We start from the raw sequence: 19903 nt of genomic DNA, 5'->3' as shown, positions 1-19903 counted from the left end.
GTAGGTTTGTAATACAACTTATTGCTATGATCTAATGATCTACCAACTCTGCTCATTAGTCGCCATCATGGCTTCTTTAAAAAAGGTAAGAATTACCTGTAATAAATAGAGGCACAGGCTGAGCCCTGGATTGCGCTGCGAAAGCTAAGATTATATAATTTTCATAAATTTAGTATAAATAAAAGACTACCATGCAGAAAGAAGAAGGGAAAAAAAGAATACATGATTACTTTTAGTATTCAAGAGGCATAGCAGCTTACAAGATAGGCTTCCAGTACACCAGAAAAGCTCTTCTTTCAACAAAAAAAAAGGATTAATAAATAAATAATGACTAATGAATAGCAACCGCCTTACAGAGTTACAGTGCGAAGTCTCATGGACCACATTTGATCAATATGAACACTCATTTAAGCTCCTTCGCATCTAAACTTTGCCATAATTCTATTGACTAAATGTTCTACTATCCTCCATACACACTTGAAACCTGGAATGATCTCTTTACGAATTCTTATCTTGCTACCCAGTGACCCAGGCAAATGATCTTACTGGGTTTATCGGGTTCGGATCAACGTAACAAGCACTCTAAAAGGTCCGAACCAGATTGGCGGTCAAAGACAATTACCATTACCTTATTATAATCATGACAAGATTTACCGTTACGTCAGACCAAATATTTCCCTCCTTAATGCTCAATTATTACATTCCAGCAAGAAATTAATTAATAGTAATACGCCGACAGAGCATAATGACCCGGACCAACCAAAGCCCATTCCACCACCCTTCGAACCAATCCCTTTCTTCCTCCCTTAATTCCCTTTCTACCCCTCTCCTCACCCTTAACTCCTTGAGTCCCCTCTTCCTCCGTCTTCCCTCTCCTCCGAAGTCTGAAACTCTACAAAGCGAGCGAGCCCTGCAACCCCCCGCTTCGGTGGGCGGACCCGGGTCGCCTTCATGTCGGATCCAATCCCTAACCCTACTGCTAACCCCAACCCTAGCCGACCTCTTGTCGGCCTACTCAAACAGCGGTCGTGGTCACCGGACTCGGATCGCGACGAGGCGTGGCTCCGCCGGAAGGGGATCCACCGGGGCCGGAGAGGCCGCCTGATCCGGAGCGTCACCGACGAGGATCTCGACGAGCTCCGCGGATGCATCGATCTCGGATTCGGGTTCGACGCCGAGTGCTCCGAATCCGGGAAGCGGCTCGCGGAGACGCTTCCGGCGCTCGATCTATATTACGCGGTGCGCAAGAGCTACCACTCGTCCATCGCCGAGGGGAATTCCTCGCCCTTGGATTCGTCTTCATCGTCGATCGATGGATCGCCGATGGGAAGCCCCCTCTCTATCTTCTCTCCTGGTACGACAAAAGCAACTCCTTTCTTTTTCTGCACTGGAAATTGCAAAAAGGCCCCTGTAGTTTTATGTTATTAGAAGTATAATTTAATTTTGGTGGTGCAAAATTGGGATGCGAAGGTGGTAGCCCGGAAATGATGAAGGCGAGACTGAAGCAGTGGGCCCAGGTGGTTGCTTGCTCCCTGCGTCAACGTTGCTGAATTCGGTGGTAATTGACGAATTAAACGGGAAAGGAATCGAGCGAAAGTATAATGTGCGATCCAATCTTTCCACTTTTGTTCACATTTTTCCCTCTTTGGGGCCTGCGTGTATGTAAGTAAATGAGTGCTGACCGATAGACTAACTTCGGTTACTCTTTTTCACCTTTTCCGTTACTTTCCTATTTCTCATAATTTTGACGGTTTCTATTGATGCGTGACAAAGTGAGGAATTGAAGTTCTCTTTCTTCGATATAACACATTAATATCCCAGTTGGTTTGCTCTAAGATTGCCGCGGATTCTTCTTCTAAAGCATTGAGCTAAATTTTCTTTACATGTCAAACTATTCGTATTGCTTTGTGGTTGGGAGATCTGGTTGACAACTAAGCATCTCATGAGTTAGTCTCTCTTCGTTGTATTCATTATTGTGCTTGTTTGTAATTTTTTATCCTACTTTACAGTTTACATTGGATTGATATTATTTGTGATACGAATGGCATTATGATCGGTATTTGAATCTGTTCTATGCTTATGAAAAATCTTCGAATCACTGTAACTGGCCTCATTAGCATAGTAACCATCCACCTCAACTTTTTCTCGACAAAGTTGCGCCTACATATTCAAGAATTTATCTCAAATCTATTGTCAACAAGTTGCTTCATGATTCTACTCATGACCTTCGTGTAAGAATTCATCACCGGACTATAGTAATAGGCTTCTAACGGCAATGAGTTGCAAAGTGTATAACAATATATACGATCTACCCTTCAGTCCTTCTCTAAGTAGGCGCTTGGGCTTTGCCTAGATATTAGCCCATGGGATGCGCCTGGTTAAGTTTTTAGTTCCTAATTAACAGAAAAGGATGATCTCGCATAGGTAGCCCACGGGCTTTCTCACATAGCAAACACTTTCACTTTTTGTTTATATATTTTTAAGAATAATTACACTTAGGCCTCCATGAATATCATCCATTTTTATATGCCTTCTCTATTTTGTTTCTGGTGACAGGCTTTTAAATATATCTTCCATTAGGTTTCTGTTATCTTTTTTATCTATAAGTTATGTGTAAGTCACCTATGTTTATCATTATATTTTAAAATAAAAAAATAGAGATAAATTTTTTGTTTATTAAAATATTTTTTTATTTTTTATATATATTATAGAGTTATTTTAGTTTTTTAGCGTTTTCAACTACAACGTTAGCTGTGCAAGGCATTTTAATAGTTAACGGAGTTCATGTGTCAGATAAAAAAACTTGGAGAGATACACGAAAAATGGTGAAATTTAACTGGTCTAGGTGTATTTATACTCTTATTTTTACCGTGGACTTTTAACTCTCCTAAATGTAATTCTCGATCACATATCAACACACTTTACCTGAACATCCTCGGAGAAATCTAAGCATTTTTCTTATATAAAAAGATATAGATCGAGGACAAAGCGAGATTCCCTTAAAAAAAACAAAAGAGGAAGAAGACATAGAGAGTACAGCTAAAGTCGTCACCTTTTATTTGGTATTTAATGACTCTTAAGTCAGCTGGAACATGCAAGGAAAGTATTGACGATCGATCTCCCCGTCAAATGTTTGAAAGTTTCGAAAGGCCCATTGTCTACAAGCAATTGAAGTAGTAACCTACTTCCGAGGACAACAAAGGTGAAGTCATCAGTTCCGGTTCTTATGCAAACGGAAGGACAATTCGTTGTGGAGAGTCTCTCCTTCTGGCTAACGCACAATTTTCTTTTTGTTTCTATTGAAACCATCTAAATTGGGCGAGAAATTTCTCTTTTCCAGCATTCAACTTTTATGGATAAAAGTCAGTCCTCGTTCGAATCCTGCAAAAATGTTGAGATTAATATTTGATCATCCATACATTATCATAAGGGCAATGACTTCCAGAAACGATTGAAAGATTGATAAAGTTGTCACTTGGACATGGTAAAATAACCCCTTAGCCGGTGAAAGAACGGAAACAAACGCAGGAGTCAATCATTTCAAGAGGCCAATTGCAAGACCTCAATTCCAACCTCGTCACATCTTTTGACTAAATGCTATGCCGTCTCCGTCACATCCTCTCCTTTTTCTTCCTCCTATTGCTTTCTGTTCTTATCTGTATCCTCTTTGGACAAAGAGATCTATTTTGTTTTTCTTCTTCTTTTGATAAAGAAATGTAACTGAAGCAGAGTGCAAAGTGGGTACGTTTCCTTAAACTTACCTGTAGAACTGTCGACTACGACTGCAGCCAAGCCCAGCAGAGCTTAGAGAAGATGTCAGGCAACAGAGTTCGTGCGGTTGGTGTGGCCGCGTGCGAATTTAGCATCTAGAGCCTTATGTTAAGGCTAATTTACACTATTTCATATCCCGTCGTCTCTTTTCCATAGAAGGTGGGTGCAGATTTGCAAGCAGTCAAAAGATAGGGATTGAAATGTAAAATGGGCGACATGCATGCAGGGTGTAAAATGAAACATTCCCTTTTCTTCGTGCTGATATGTCTCTAGAAGCGGTATGTAAGGCAAGGTGACGCGAAACGTAAGGAAGGACAAAAGCGCGCGGGAGGAGGTAAAAGACGAGGATGACCGACACGTGTCCGGAAACACTTGAGAAGCTTCTTATGTATAACCACTCCTGACCCAAATAGAGAAGAAAAAAAAAGAAAAACAGAGAGAGAGAGAGAGAGAGAGAGAGAGAGAGACATCTCTAGTTTTCTTCTTCTCCTCTTCCTCCTTACCAAACTAATGGAGATTATTCGGATGCTGTGATAGAGGTGAATGTATTATGGAAGAGCTGCGATCAGGCTTCTATTGCTGGGCTTGGTTCTTCCTCACTGCTCTCTTACTCTTTGTTTGCATAGGTAAAGGAAAAAAAAAAAGCACCGACTTTTCTTCTTTTTCTTGAGAGTATTCGAGCTATTAATTTGTGTGAGTTTGTTATAGACTAGGGAGATTAATCAAGGATGGCGCAGAAGAGTAGAGGTGGGCCGGCGCCGTTCTTGACGAAGACGCATCAGATGGTGGAGGAGAGAGAGACGGCCGACGTGATCTCTTGGGAGGAGAATGGGAGGTCGTTCGTCGTCTGGAAGCCCGTGGAATTCGCGCGTGACCTCCTACCTCTCCACTTCAAGCATAGCAACTTCTCCTCCTTCATTCGCCAGCTCAACACCTATGTAAGTTTTATCAAATTCACCTCTCAGATCTTTAACTTCTATTATGAGGACGTACGTTTTTAATTTTTAGAATATCTTTTTACCATCTTGAATTGAAATTATATTCCTTAATTTTTATTTGAGTTAGTTCAATTCAACTATGGTTTATATATACTTAAATTGATCAGGTTATGTCGCAGCAACCTGCTAGTAAAACTAAGTAATTAATTCTTCTACATATAATGTTGGTCATTAATTAAGTTTTGGGGAATTAAGAGCAATTAATTATAATTAATTTTGAGTTATACTAAGTACTCATTTTAGAAGGAAAAAAAGAAAAAACTGGAATGTAGAGATAGATCTAGCTGCACGTCTACTGCTTACGGGGGTCAAAATTTAAAGCAGTAGTCGTTTTCAATATCCATGGGATATATGTAAATAATCTTGAAGGCTAACAAATTTATAAGTTAACATCCAATTCCAAACCCAACATAGATAGATAAGTTGAGCTCGTTTTCTTTGTTGTCTTTATAATAAGGCTCCGTTTGTCTCAACTCTCACCAAACTCATTTGGCTCGCCCTTAGTCATGCTTTTATTAGGTCGTCGCACATGTTTCACATAGTCGTATAGTAACAAGTTTAGAATAGTGAACCCATGTACAACGGTTATAATGTTGACCAGTCAACCATTAATGCTGACGTCAACAAAAGATCACAATAACAAATGATAAAGTAACACGTATGTTTCTCCTTTTGATATTTACCGAAAACCACTTCTATGTTCTTATATTTGCAGGGCTTCCGCAAAGTGGCGCCGGACCGGTGGGAGTTCGCGAACGAGAACTTCCGGCGAGGAGAGCTAAGCCTCCTCGCCAGTATCCATCGCCGTAAGGTGGCAACTCCTCTTCCTCATCCTTCTTCCATTACTAACTCCGGTGACGTCCACAGCTCCTCCTCCATCCCCTCACCTCCTCCTTCACCACTCCAAGATCTACTCGGCTTAACCAACGAGAACGAACAGCTCAAGAAGCACAACCAGATACTGAACAAGGAGCTAATGCTAGCGAAGCGCCACTGCGAGGAGCTCCTGGTTATCCTCTCCAAGTTCCTCGACGTCAAAGCGATCGACCTCAAGTTTTTGATGCAAGACAATGCAACGCTAACTCTAACTAAGAGAGAAGAGAAGGAAGAAGAAGGAGAGCAGACTGAGGAAGAGGGTAGTTTAGTTAAGCTTTTTGGGGTGCATATAGAGGAGAGAAAGAAGAGTGGGAAGAGGAAGAGAGGATGGTGTGACGAAGGAGATCATGGATGCATGGTGCCTTGAATTAAGATGCCAGCATCCCTGCAGATTGGCAAGGGCGAGAACTGCACCTGTACTCGACCTATGTAGGATCGAGCTAGGTTAATTAATGGTATAGACAATATTTTTAGTATATTTGTGTAATTGCTGAAACAATCTTAAAACTCAAGTTGTAGAGTAGTGATCAGGAAGGGTGATCAAGAACCCAAGTAATGCTTCTCTATCACTGTATCTCAAATTAACTTGCAACGTCCAAATCAGTGCTATACAAACATTTAGCATTTGTTCGTTTAGTTCTTCAAGGTTTATTGTTAATATTCTTAAGCTTCAGTCTTTCCAATAATAGCCGTCTAGATTCAATGTACGTACGCGACTAGATTCGTTAATTTGTTATTATTTTAGTACATATAACTCCTCAGACACAAAAGATGTAACCGCTAGTAATTTCATGCGAGCAATTTAGACGTAAAAATGGCTTGGTTTAGTGGACCGGACCGGGCCGGACTGGGCTGGGCTGGGCTGGGCTGTGTCCAAATTAAAGACACTGCTTCGAATATTTTATTTAATTATTATTATTAAATTAATTACCTCATCTATAACGTCATCAAGGAATGTGGTCTAATTTGTTACCTTTTATCTGAGTGTTGGCTAGACCTAACAAGCAGAGCACTCAAACTTCCTCTCTTCAACATTCAAATGATTCAATCCACATTGGTCTATTTTTAATTAATCATAGATTTTAAAGTTAATGTACCCTCCCCATCAAGGCAAACTCGATACAACAACACCTGGCTCTCTTTAGGCCATTCCACTGGGAGCCCAGAGCAAATGTCACCTATTTCTGCCACGTGTTGACACGGTACCTGTCCAATCCTATGTGGATCCTATGCTACGCATCAAATTTGACTTTCACGCTGCTGATGTTATTTCGTTATCCGAGCGAATGTCGACATAGAATATTGCATGTTGGAAAAGGCAATGCGTGGGGGACAACAAGGCTTCCAAATCACATTCTTTTTAATAGACAAATAATTAGCATAAGATTGATTAACAAAGCAAAAAAAAATAAAAATAAAAATAAAAATAACAATAATAATGCTAGCTAGCAAGCTAGAGATGGATCCCTCTCTTTTGCCTTGGTGATAGAGGAATTGTAAGCTTTTTTTTTTATCTAGATTGATAATGTTAAATGCCTAGCTCCGAGAATTTTTTGCGATTAGACTGACATTATGCTGCTGCTTGATCTCCATAATTTAACTGGAAGGCCATGCTTGGGGATTGGAAATGGGCCATACTCGATCTGATCACCATGACATCCAGCGATCTCCCACCTGCACAGCAAAACCATGATCTAGAATAATTAGTCTTTTTAAGATATAAAAAATATATATAGTCCAAATAAACACAAATGGATGTGGTCCAGTACTTTAGAAGGAGGGATATACTACACTCACCTGTAGTTGGTGACTAAGTGATGGATAACGATGAACATTTCAAGCTTGGCTAGCTCGTTGCCTGGGCAAGCATGAACTCCATTGCCGAATGGCAAGAAGGTATTGGGCTTGGGTGCAACCTGTACTTGTCACAGAAGGAGCATGAGAATATTATAGAATGGGAAAAATTCTATGGATGCAAAAAAAAGTGACACGATAAGATTATAGAATGCTCTCATGGTTGTTATAACGTTAGAACTAGCTGCCATATTCTTTTTTCCCGTCACTGTCAGGGCCGTTATAGCTAGGGTGTTAATTAATTGAATTCATACGCGGCCTTTGACTCCTAAAATAAAGGAATAAATGTACTGAAAGCGAACATAATTAAAAGTGCCCAGCGAATCAAGTCATCTATTAACGAATCTAGTCGCGTACGTACACTGAATCTAGACGGCTCGAACTTCTCTGGATCTTGGAAGAATTCTGGGTTGTGATGTATGTTCCTGAAGAGAGGCATCACCTTCCACCCCTTCGGGATAAGAAATCCTGGACAAAAGAGTACTATTTCCTTTAATATATATAGATATATATATATAAGTAGAGTTCGAGTGTTCGACTTGGAACACATGCTTACCTTTGTACTCGACGTCAGCAACTGCTTCCCTAAACGTGAACGAAATGATGCTTGCCATCCTTAAGCTCTCTAATAAAACCTAGATCAAAAGAAAAGAGAAGAAGTAGCGTCACTTTCCACATCCAATCATGAGCACAAACACATGCTCAGAGGATAGTTATCCACTTGCTTGCAATACATTTGTAGGGGTAGATGAAGACACCTTATGAGTCAGTGGCATGCTTCTCCTTTGGGCCCATGTCAAGGGATGGTTTCCACATGACTTGTTGGCTTCATGTATGGCCATGTGCTCAGCCTACATAGATGAAAGTAGTACTAAGTCTCTATTACTAGTCCCATCTGGTGATCAAATTAAAAGAGTGCCATGCGTACTACCTTCACTGCTTGGAGAAGTTTTGGATGATCATGCAGGTACTTCATCATCCATGTGAGCACACTGGCGGTGGTATCCTGCGCCGCAAAGAGTACGCCGATGATGTTGTCCGCGATCTGGTCGTCGGTGAGATGCTCTCCCTTGTCATCCTTAGACTCCATGAGGCATCCCAAGAGATCGTTCTCCACCTCTCCCTTCTTCCTCCTCTCGCTCATGATATCACTCAGTATGCGATGCAGCCGCTTCCTCGCCTATTTTGCGAAAAGAAACATTCATACGAGGCGAACAAGCGTATATAAGTGGAAGAAAATATTGTAGATCGTATTAACGTCTCTTACTTGGATTGCTTTGTAGTACATAGTTCCTGGAATCTTAGTAGGGAATGAGTTATAACCCTTGTTGACGATCACGTAATTCTTCTTCAACTCTTCTTTACAACGCTCATCTAACCGGCCGCCAAAGATGACAAGGATGCCAACATCAAAAGAGAGCTGAACGATGAAAATCAATTAGAAACACCGCATTATAAATAAAACTGCTAAACAGTTGGCCAAATGATTCGTAATCTACTGATTAACCTTCTTCATAAGATGAAACGTGCTAGTGACGCGCCCATTCCACGAGTCGAACACGGAGATGACGATAGACTCGACGCCCGGAACCAGGCCGCGAAGGGCGTCGGGGTTCAGCGAGCCTTGGACAAGCTTCCTCAGCCGGAGATGGTAGTCTCCTTGGTGGAAGAACAAGGCCGAAGGGCCAATCATGCACTCCTTGCTCCGGGGATACGTAGGCTTGAAGAGGTGGGCTTGGTTTACCAATACAAACCTGGCAGCCTCAGGGCTAGCCAACATGACACAAGGGCAACCAAGTAGATGGGTCTTGAAGATCTCACCATACCTAAACAGGACACAATTCATGATTTCAGTACATAGCACCGAAAAGAAATAACCAATAAGAAGAGTTTGAGGAAGAGTAGTAACTAATTGATTAACCTCTTTTGTTTGGCGGAGAAGAAGAGATTTGGGTCTTGAGAGTAGAGTTGAAGGGTTTCTCCAACGTAAGGCCAACCCATGGAGCCAGGTGGGAGCTGAGCTCTCTGTACAGGCCTTCTCTTGCGCTTTCTTATGAAGAGATAGGAGAGAAGGAGGAGGAGAAAGAATGTGCACACTAGGCTATAAAAACCCATCATCTCCAACTCCGACCCTTTGGGGATCGATCGGTCGAAGGGGTCAAGGAGGGGGAGATGGAGAGGGGGATTTAAGGATTAATGGGTATATATAGAGGGGAAAATAAAATTAATGAATGGAGGAGTAAATATATAATTATCATGCTCACACACGTGTAGCCGCGACAACGCTCCCAGGATATTTACCAAATCCACGCGATGAGACTTTGCCATAATTTTTTAGCTCCCGGTCGGACGCATGACGAGGTCATGTTACTATATAACGTTAGTGCGGCTAAGTTGGCACGTCCGCACAAGTACAACAAACCAACATGGTTTCACAGGTGTCTGGATTCGAGCAGGACGACAGAGGATCTAAGGTTGTCGGACCCTATAGCCTTTACATTCGCACCCGGCCGAGATCAGAGCCCGTGGACGGCCCAGGATGCTTTGGCTCAGGTGTGGCGCGCAACGGACAACTAGGGTGCGTTACAGCCAGGACCTGGGCCCATGGGTGGGGGGCCCCAGTGATCCGACGGCTCGGGAAAGTTCGGGAATGGGCGGGGCCCCGGACGAGGGTGGTGGTCGACGTCATCAACAGCTAGAAAGTGAGGACGTGTCGATATTCTGGTGGTGGGGTTGGAGATAGTTGGAGGACGGACATTTTGGGTCCGCCTCGCACTCGGCCGATGGATCCGTGGTTCGGCGTGGAGTTGCACTTGTAACTTGTTGGTGGCTTTGGGCGTCACATGAATCTCGACGATTTTTTTCTTCTTTTCTTTTCTTTTCTTCGTTGTTTTTTCCTCACATGTATTCTGCCATCCATAAAGAATGTTATAGACGCCTCGTAAGTATCACGTTTACCAATTTTAAAAAAATAAAAAATAATAATAATAATTTAATCTATTCGGATTTCTTATTGTATCTGACGCCGTCCGGAATTTACGTTTTGACTGCGCACTGATACCTTTGGGGTCACACGAGTCTCGTACGACGTCGTTTTTAAGTAACTTATTGCCTGCCGTTATTGGCTTCCTCACGTGAATTTTCGTGGCGTTTAAACGTGGATTAGCTTCAAATTTTGGTTAACCTTATCTCTTCATCTTAGAATATAATACCTTAAATACTTTTTTTGAGAAAAAAGAAATTGCATTAGTGATGCCATTCTCCTAATTACACTAAAGAAAAGAGATACTGACCTAGCTTTCGTATAAATTAATGTTACAGTATATATTTACTAACATGGTTGAAAAGAAAAGGTTTTAAACTCAATCCAAACGGAGGCAAATAAAGGACGATGGCAGAGTAGTTTGTTTGGGTCACATGAGTCTCGCAAGAGAAACAGGAAGGAGTCGATGAGCGTGAGAGCTACATAAATGAGATTCTCCTAATCATTTGCTTCTTCACATGGATTTTGTTTACCATGATAATTAATGAATAGGTCGTACAATTAGCAGTTGTCGTAAAGTACTAATGGTTAGGGATAAAATTGTAGCGAGGATTCTCGTCAATTCTTACAAGTTACATGGATGGATGGATGGATGGATGGAGGGCTACTTTACTTTTGCATGGAGTTTCTCCTCCACTGTACTAGAAAGATTAAATGATTCAGGGACATATTGCCTACCTTTTTTATTATTATTATTATTATTATTTTATCTTTCTCGGAAGAAAGTTATCAGGCAAATCTTTCATGTTTAAGTGGAGATATTTCCTATCAAATGGTTTGCCCTCCTCAGCTCAACTGTTTCTTTTCAAGAAGAGCTGGGGGAGTACTAATTAATTAACCACCGACTATTAGTTGCCCTAAGCGATGTCGGTGCAGAATTGCAACCAGGCCACGCCTAGATGTCACTCGTCTCCGTCTTTACTTTCCTTTTCAAATAGACTTAGATCACTGTAGCTCTTATCATGTAGCTAAAACAGAAACCAATACTTCAATCCTTATCAGCCACTTCAATTATTTGAGTAGGGAATGAAAAGAACTCGCATAAATCTCATGCTCTCTTCGCTGTTAGTTCAATATATTCTTTACTCTCTTTTTTATTTATTTATTTTTTTTGGTCACACTTTTGACTCTTTTAGCTCTTAATTTGTCCTTTTTATTTACCTCTAAAATAAAGATAAAACAATACTTATAACATCTAAAATTAATCATTCAATAACAAGGATAATATTTTCTTTTTGGTAACCAAAAAGTCAAATAGTAAATAAAAGGATTCATGTGAAAATAGACAATTATTTGAAAGTTCCATTTGGAATTATCCCGATAAGCTTTGATGATGTTTTAGAATATATCCGAGAAGATCCTGTGGGCACTGAAAGATATCCTTCTAACATCAAATATTCTTTGGAAGAAAGAAAATTCTATTCATCTGTTTCATTGAGATCCCATCACTCATGGACAGCAGAATTCATGATGAAAGCTCATTGAGCTTGCATTATGAACAAATTCCCGTGCATTGGGGGCAACGTGACCCCAACCCAATCATGCACTCAAGCTCAAGCAGGATTAGCTTGGAGGTATACATCCCCTTTAAAAGATGCAGCAATTAGCTAGGGAGCATACCGCCTTTGTTGCATTATTAGCACCACCCTTAAAGGATAAGAAGCATGAATGAGTATCTCTCTCTCTCTCTCTCTCTCTCTCTGTCTCTCGGTCTCATTGGCTTATGGATGGATAAGTTCCTCAGAATCCAAGAATAGATACAACCATGAATCTTATGAATAAGATAAAGTACAGAAACACAAGTAGGTCCACAGTAGGAGTTGGGGGATCACAATCAAACACTAAAAGATGAATTGCTGCTAGTGGTGGGACAAGGGTAGGGTGAGATCTAATTTGCCCAAGGGACCATTTCTCCACACTATGCAGTAGTGGCTAACTCCTGACGACCTAACAAGTTTAAGGTCTTTGAGATTTTATATATGCGCTAAGCTTAATGCCGGATATGTACTGAATTGGTGCGAATGATGAACAGTTCAGTTGAGCTATAAAATGAACTGTTAGGTAAGAGCGTGGATCCAATGGGGGCCGATTCGGATACACTGCTGAATGTGCTCCAGCATATTACGCGTGCTCATTTGATGATCTTAATCGAATTCAAAAGAGAATAGAGTGGATGCATGATTTAAATAAGAGCGATCGTAGTTGTTGGATGCACATGAGTAAATCGATAAATTGCACACACCTAACATTGCACTTGAACCAACCCACAAAATGCAGGCCTAGATTAGGTAACAGACTAAACACACAGTACGATTCAAAATACAATATTTATAATATGACATGAGAAACTAAGATAAACAAAAGTCTCATGGAAATAATATTTCACAGTATTCATAAACACGAAACTAATATTTACACTACACTATATATATATATATATATATATATATATATATATGTATACATATATTAATCAGCCTTTTCACCTGTGCCTTCTTTAACAAAACTTAAATTTGCACGTAAAACTGATGGTGCGTGTTCTATCACACCGAAAGAGATTGAACAAATTAAGAAAAATAAAGAATGAAAGCTTGTTAAATTGTTTATATCTAGTATGTTACAACACATCCTTTTTTAACAATTAAGCATTCATCACGAGGGAATTAATCTACATGCGTTTTAACCCAACGAAGCCAACTGTGGATTCACATGAGTCCCCTCCTAAGTCCTCAGAGATCCATCTATCCATCAGCGGACATGTGTTTCCGGGATCTGAGATATCTTTGAGGTAGCAGTTGTCCTTGGATTTGGGTACCCAGTCGCCATCACAGGGGATCTCAGGACGTGCTTTCTTGGGGGAAGAAGAAGAAGAAGAAGAAGAAGAACAAATGCAAAGAATCTCCCAATCCCCCTCTCCCCTCGGTCAGTGGATGAATTATTTGGATAGGTCGTAGGGATGAGACCAAGGAAACAGACGGGGCTATAGCTAATAAGAGGACAAGGACGACGGATTTCGTGCTTTAACGAGATCTTATGCTACTCCTTGTAGGGTTTCGTGTACAGGAGCTTAGATTGGTTACGTGGCTATGGCTCTCTGTTCCTGCTCTGGGACAACTTGCTCTCTTAACGAGCTTGGTGAATTACTTTATGTCAAATTTATTGGAGGTGATCCTTATGGTGTGATGGTGAACATCTAAAACAAACAGCATGCTGAAGGAGTGGGCCGGTGAAAGTATGCTTACATACATGAAAAGACTCATGTTGTATATATATATATATATACATATATTTATTTGAGTTTAATTGAGATATTATCAAGTTTTCTTTTAATTTTATTTTTATTTATAATAATACTCGTCATTTCGATTTGTAGTCCTCATCACTTGCTTGACTTCCTTTAATCACTTTACAGGCAGCAGGAGATTTCTGTGGATATAAAAGATGGCACTATCTTGTTGATATATATTTCTAAACGTCTACAAAATAATAATAAAACTTAGTATTAAATATTTTTTCCGAGGGCCACGGAAATGTACGACACTTTTACTGCTTTTAATTTTGCCCGCATTTCTATTCAAATACCAACAAAGATTTTCTTTTTCTTTTTGGTTTAAATTTATAATTGTTGCCATACATAATTCCTAATGTTTGTAACTGAACATATATTATGTGCATATATATTTTTTTGGTTACTTTTCATCTTAAGTTTGAATAATTTAATAAAAAAAAAACACCTACAAATTAGAATAAGAATATTTTTCTTGTCTTTTTATATTTAAATTTAACAATTTATTAACTCCAAAAAATATTCACGTAAAAAAAAGTTTTAAAAAGTATAGAGGCTTATAAGTAAATAAGAAACTTTGAAGGGTATCTTTTGAGCATTTTACCTATTGGTAAATATATTTAGCGACACTATCTAACAGTTAAAGCTGCCATCACAGCCAGCAGTAATAAAATTGTTAGCACATTACTTTTGGAAATACAAGGCTGCCTACTCCTGCATCTCAACTGGTTAGCTTGAAGTGCATCAAAATTAGTCCAGTTTGGGCTAAACTTAAGTTCTAATGCATCCTAGCCCAAGTCCCAAGACTAGGAACAAAGAGAGTCTGGAGATTCAGATTGCCAGTAGTGTTGTAGTAAAACTATTGACTGTATAGTGAACGGAGAGGGCCAGCTTAAGCAGAGCAAAGGTAAAAGAATCGCACAACATACGAGTTACAACTTTACTCGAGTGATATCTAATAAATATATTGCAGTTCTTATTCTGCTCAACTCCATACCATAGCTGTTACTTTAATGAAGCATCGTAATCGTGAATTAGTATTTTTCTTCAGTAAATCTTGACCGCCTAGTCTATCCATCCTAAGGTCGTCAAGAGGATCAATCATATTTTTGAACATTCTAGCATCTATAACTGAGACAAGGCCTAATTGTTGCCTTCACTTACTGTAAGTCGAAATTTTCTAACTCAGGATTCCTCCTCCCTCAGGAAGCCTTTGATTAGTGGTATATATCATTTCTAAGACTGGTAGCCTGGTAGAAAGGAATGGACGATTCAAGTGGCTACCCAAACACCCTAGATCAAGAAGGCATTATAGAAAGTTAGAAAGTTAGGTGTCAACGAGCCGAGTTTGAACGAGCTAGTCTCAATTTGGCTGGCGCTGGAGCTCAAGCTTGAGTCTAATAATATAGGCTTGGCTTGATAACATTATCGAGATAGCTTGACTCGACTTGAGCTAGCTCAATTTCTAATTTTTTTAATCATATATTTAATTTTGAGTTATAATAATATAAATTTTTTGAGGGTTGGGTATATATAAAGATGATTTTAACACTTCGTTTCCTAACGTGGAACTAGATGTCATTCAACTAATTTAAAAAATTAGATTTTTACATGTAAAATCTAGGATTTAATTTATATAATCTTATTTGAGATTAAAGTACACTATAACATTTACTATAAATTATTAAACAAACAATATATATTTAAAAAATATTTAGCTAATTTGAGCTGAGCTCTCGGCTTAGCTCGGCTTGATTAGTATTTCGAACTAAAATACCCATGATGTCAAACATGAGCTTTTTTGACAGCCCCGCAGATAGTAGAATGTAGGAACAAAGGATCTGTTTTACATTAAGGAGTACCTTCATATGGCATTCAAGAGTTGACACCTCAAGACCCCATGAAGTAACTGTTGTTCACTTATTATTTCTTGAAGTTTAGCTCTGTCCAGATCTGCTTCAAGAGTTCCTTGTTAGTTCTACTTTTCACCACAAGAATGAGCTCATTCCTCCAAACAAAGAGAAGAGTATCATCAGTTGAATAGATCACAAAGAATTTTCAATAACACAATATGTACTAGAAAAATGAGGTACATTTTCCACATTTACAGGTTCTGAATCAGTGTACAATTGCCAAAGTACGTAACACTGTAACTTCAAGATTTACTTGGGAGACGTATATTTACTAATGGCGGCAACAATTTTCTCCTTGTCTCTAGTAGGAAATGCTTCCAACAGGACCCCATCTTTATAGAAGTGAAATAATGGTACTACCTGCATAAAATGAATTAAACATTTCATCTAACAATATAAGATGGCAGCAGACTTGCATTTACATTAGTAAGTCCGATGTTAATTGGAAGCCAAAAATAAAAGAACTTTTAGAATTTTCAATCAGAAGTATGTCTCGCCATTTCAGGTCCTGGTCGATCTCAACATAAGTTCATAAACATAAGAGGTGTATGTATATAAATTGATATCCATCTATATTTCTGAACATAAGTTCAAAAAAATTAAGAGGTGTACGTATATAAATTGATGTCTATTATATATAGAGAAATAAAATTTGCTCGCATGTGGCCAAGTAGAAAAGCAAGGCATAAGGTCTATAGAGACAGAATGTATTGGAAAAATAAGTCAGAATAAGATATGAAATAGGAATGGAAAAGGCAAGATATATAATCAAACATATGCATTGTTCCATGAATCACAATTCCTGTACTTTCCGTTGCATATTCAATGATAAAAAGAGGAAACTTAGATAGACTTTTACGGAGCATCTTAGTTAAAAGAAATAAAAAAGAGAGAGGAAGAAGGTTAAGAAGAAAAAAAGGGTAAATAAAGTAAAAGGAGAAGTTAAACAGAAGTTAGAGTTATAGGCATCCTACTCGAGAATCATCTTATGCATATTCTAATGATAAGAAAGACATGGTAAGTGAACTCAGGAATGGTATTAGAATATCAGTTGTTAAAATATCATAAGCAGTTGGTTTAGTAAGCCACTGAAAATTTCTTTTTAGCAGATGTATACTTGAGGGTCATACCTCATTTTATAGTTATATCAATAGGGTATCCTGTTGAAACAGGAACACACAATGTAGAACTTCAAACAACACAGCTATCTTGGAAGGCTTTTAAACTTTATATTCATGTAAATAATATCTTCCATCACAAATCATCAAGTAAAATAAACAAATAAGACAGTCTTGTTTATGAAATTGCAGAATATAGAAGCACCTTTTCAGGGACTTCCCTCTGAAAATGCCACTGTTTATTTCCATTTTATGGCTCTTAAATTACAATTGATCAAATGTATACTACAATAGTGTGGATAGAGAGGACTGCTGCAAAGATCAGCACACCTTAACACAACATAATTATATGACCAAACACGTGAACCAGCTAATAGTGATAGATAACAAAATCTAGTGCACCTAAACAAGCATCAACAGCTACAATTTTGATTCTATATTTTAAGAGAAGGAATATACATCATTGAAACGATAGTAAAGATCCTACAAAGGAAATGACTCAAATATGTTCTCTAAGAGGAGCTCTATACAACCTTCGATAACAAATTTAGTCAGAGCATATACATCACTGTTCACAAAGAACCTTCCAATACTAGACACACAAGATAAACAATCAAAGCTAGTTACTAGTTACTACAATGTACAATCAAAGGTTAAAATAGTATCAAGAGAACTACCTTGATGCGCAGCCGTTCTGCAACCTCTGACTGCTCATCATATTCATCAATGACCTTTTTTTTTTATTAAAAAAACAAATATAGATGTTAAATCGCAACAATAACTCTCTAAAGTTAATTATTTCGTTAAAAGTTAGACTAAGAAGGGAAAGGAACAGGACTGACGTTATGCTTCAAGAAGACGACGCCGGCTTCTTGATCCCCGGAGCCTTTACACAGCTTTGTGAATCCTTGCTCTATGTACTTGCAGCTCCCGCACGAGGTGCGGTAGAAGTCCACCACCACGAGTGATCTCGTCTCCTTGGCCTTCTCCATAATCTTCTGAAACTCTTCCTCCGTCTTGAACTCCGTCACGCAATCCACCGGGCAGAGTTCGTCATCATCGTCGTCGTCGTCATCGGCGGGGGTGGACGCCATTGGTGCTCCATTGAACTGGCCGTCCTCGACAGCTCTGAGGCGGAGGCTTAAATCTTTCGAAGAGTGAAACAATCTGATACGAGCCGGGCTTCTCGAACCGGAGAAGGCTGCGGGCTTGGGATCGAATTCGCTCGGCCAAAATGGGGCGAGCGCAGCATTAGACGGTGAGATGAGATGAGTAGGACGGCAATTGATCATGGCAATTGGAGGGATTTTGGTCTATTGCATCTTCCCAGAGGAGCTCCGGGATTTGGATATGGTAGTAGGAGAGGGAACTCCAGAGACGCGAGGCAAATTTGTGGCTGTGATTCGGCTATTACTGCGATATTTGTTGGGCCTTGCGACACTACCTTGGTCGAACATTAGACTGAGAAAGTCAAGCTTCTTGGGTCGGTGGAAAACGTGAACAATATACTGGGCTGGGCTGAGCTAGAATGGGCTGGGCTGGGATTAACTTTCTAAACCCAATAGTAGAAAGTCGCATGCAGCTATTTATCTAGCTCATAAATATCCCACGGACTTTCCTTAGAACCGCACGTATTGTCAACTTGTATATTACACTAAGAAAAGCAAGTCCAACTCCATCCTTCCGCTTTTGTCACTCTTCGGTGTAGTCTACATGTTAACTCCCATCTCACGCACAGGTCAGCCGTGGACCAGGTATGATCTGTCCTCTTCTTCTGACCATTCTGATCTTGCGTGTGCAAACGTCAGTAAAAAGTGGCAGCATTCGCGCTTTGTATGCTTATAAAACAGCAACGCTCCGTTACTATCATACTATGCCTCCAAAATGTATATTCGGGGCTGTTTGGTTAACTGACATAAGTGGGTTATTTCGGAATAGACGCAATTATTATTATTTTTTTAAAATCATGCTAAAAATAGGAAAATAAATGCCCAAGTTGTCTTCACTTATTTATGTAATATATATGGTGATATATTATAATTTAGATTCATATTGATCGGTGTAATACGACTACATTATACTTAGTAACATTCTAATATATTTATCGTGAATATTTTTTGATAAATTAAGTTAAATTATTTTTTCCCCGGAATTTATCAAAATGATCAATGAGAAAATAATATAAAACTTGTAAAATATAATTAAAATAAATAACAATAAAAACTATTTATAATAATTTAGAAAATTAGCAATAAGATTAATTTGATTATTTTATCACTTGTTACATCTATCACATCCAAACATCATTTGATCTTAAATTTTTTCTTTATTCCAGCACTTATCTATCTTTTTGAAACCAAACAATAAAGAGAAATTAAAATAAAAGGTATCTTTATTTTAAAATAAGCCCTCCTTTTATCTTAATTCAATCTTTTTTCTTGATCCGACGACTAAGAGGAAACTTAATATAGGCATAGTGCAACCAAGAATATGTTTGACAACCAAGAGGAACCTTATGTAGACATAGTACTAACCAAGAATATGTTTGAGTTTGTCGAGGGATGAATTGGTAATTATACATTATTAACTAACCTCTTTTCAACTAAGTTTAAAATATGAGCTCTTGTTCAATACCATTCATATCTATTTATCTTTCTAAGGAGAGACATCTAATGTTTAATATAATTTAAAAGTATAATAAGAACACTGAAACTTGAAGTCATGTGCAGTAGGTGATTACTTATTTCTAAATTCTTTTGCTTGTTTAAAATTTCATATTTAGATGTATACCCTTCAAATGATTCTTTTTTATACTTATATTACCATAGTAATTTATTAAATAAAAGATATATATACTCTTAACAAAATGTAATTTATATCAGAATAAAGATATTGATATTTTTTTTATAATTAACTGGATGAAAGTTAAATTAAATTTTACCTCGTCGAATATTTTTTTTTAAATAATTTATATATTTTTTTATTAATTAACATTAATTTAAACTAAAATTTAATAATGGATACATATAGATAATCAAATTTAA

At 38.6% G+C, this 19903-nt stretch overlaps 4 protein-coding genes across 4 annotated transcripts; 2 read left to right on the top strand and 2 right to left on the bottom strand.

Moving 5' to 3' along the window:
* The first annotated feature begins 799 nt into the window (after nucleotides 1–799).
* Nucleotides 800–1835, top strand: LOC140777097 (uncharacterized). Its single transcript, XM_073120999.1, has 2 exons — nucleotides 800–1354; nucleotides 1471–1835. The coding sequence occupies exons 1-2, from the start codon at nucleotides 952–954 to the stop codon at nucleotides 1548–1550; spliced, it is 483 nt and encodes a 160-aa protein (XP_072977100.1). The 5' UTR covers nucleotides 800–951; the 3' UTR covers nucleotides 1551–1835.
* A 2368-nt stretch (nucleotides 1836–4203) lies between these two features.
* LOC140777096 (heat stress transcription factor B-1-like) lies at nucleotides 4204–6275 on the top strand. The gene is made up of 3 exons (XM_073120998.1): nucleotides 4204–4397; nucleotides 4480–4709; nucleotides 5485–6275. Exons 2-3 carry the CDS (start codon nucleotides 4500–4502, stop codon nucleotides 6010–6012), a joined length of 738 nt encoding a protein of 245 aa, XP_072977099.1. The 5' UTR covers nucleotides 4204–4397; nucleotides 4480–4499; the 3' UTR covers nucleotides 6013–6275.
* A 659-nt stretch (nucleotides 6276–6934) lies between these two features.
* LOC140778389 (abscisic acid 8'-hydroxylase 3-like) lies at nucleotides 6935–9683 on the bottom strand. Its single transcript, XM_073123074.1, has 9 exons — nucleotides 9421–9683; nucleotides 9007–9325; nucleotides 8767–8919; nucleotides 8431–8679; nucleotides 8258–8350; nucleotides 8056–8134; nucleotides 7861–7967; nucleotides 7443–7561; nucleotides 6935–7319 (listed from the first exon to the last, which is right to left on the bottom strand). Exons 1-9 carry the CDS (start codon nucleotides 9615–9617, stop codon nucleotides 7205–7207), a joined length of 1431 nt encoding a protein of 476 aa, XP_072979175.1. The 5' UTR covers nucleotides 9618–9683; the 3' UTR covers nucleotides 6935–7204.
* A 6161-nt stretch (nucleotides 9684–15844) lies between these two features.
* LOC140778183 (thioredoxin-like 4, chloroplastic) lies at nucleotides 15845–18255 on the bottom strand. Its single transcript, XM_073122770.1, has 3 exons — nucleotides 17702–18255; nucleotides 17537–17590; nucleotides 15845–16101 (listed from the first exon to the last, which is right to left on the bottom strand). The coding sequence occupies exons 1-3, from the start codon at nucleotides 18149–18151 to the stop codon at nucleotides 15991–15993; spliced, it is 615 nt and encodes a 204-aa protein (XP_072978871.1). The 5' UTR covers nucleotides 18152–18255; the 3' UTR covers nucleotides 15845–15990.
* Between the last annotated feature and the right edge of the window lie 1648 nt (nucleotides 18256–19903).

Source organism: Typha angustifolia, chromosome 15 (assembly GCF_048772165.1).
Source record: "Typha angustifolia cultivar Huaian chromosome 15, ASM4877216v1, whole genome shotgun sequence".
Classification (NCBI taxonomy): Eukaryota; Viridiplantae; Streptophyta; class Magnoliopsida; order Poales; family Typhaceae; genus Typha; species Typha angustifolia.
Note: the sequence above shows the minus strand (reverse complement) of the source record. Positions and strands in the feature narration are given on the sequence as shown.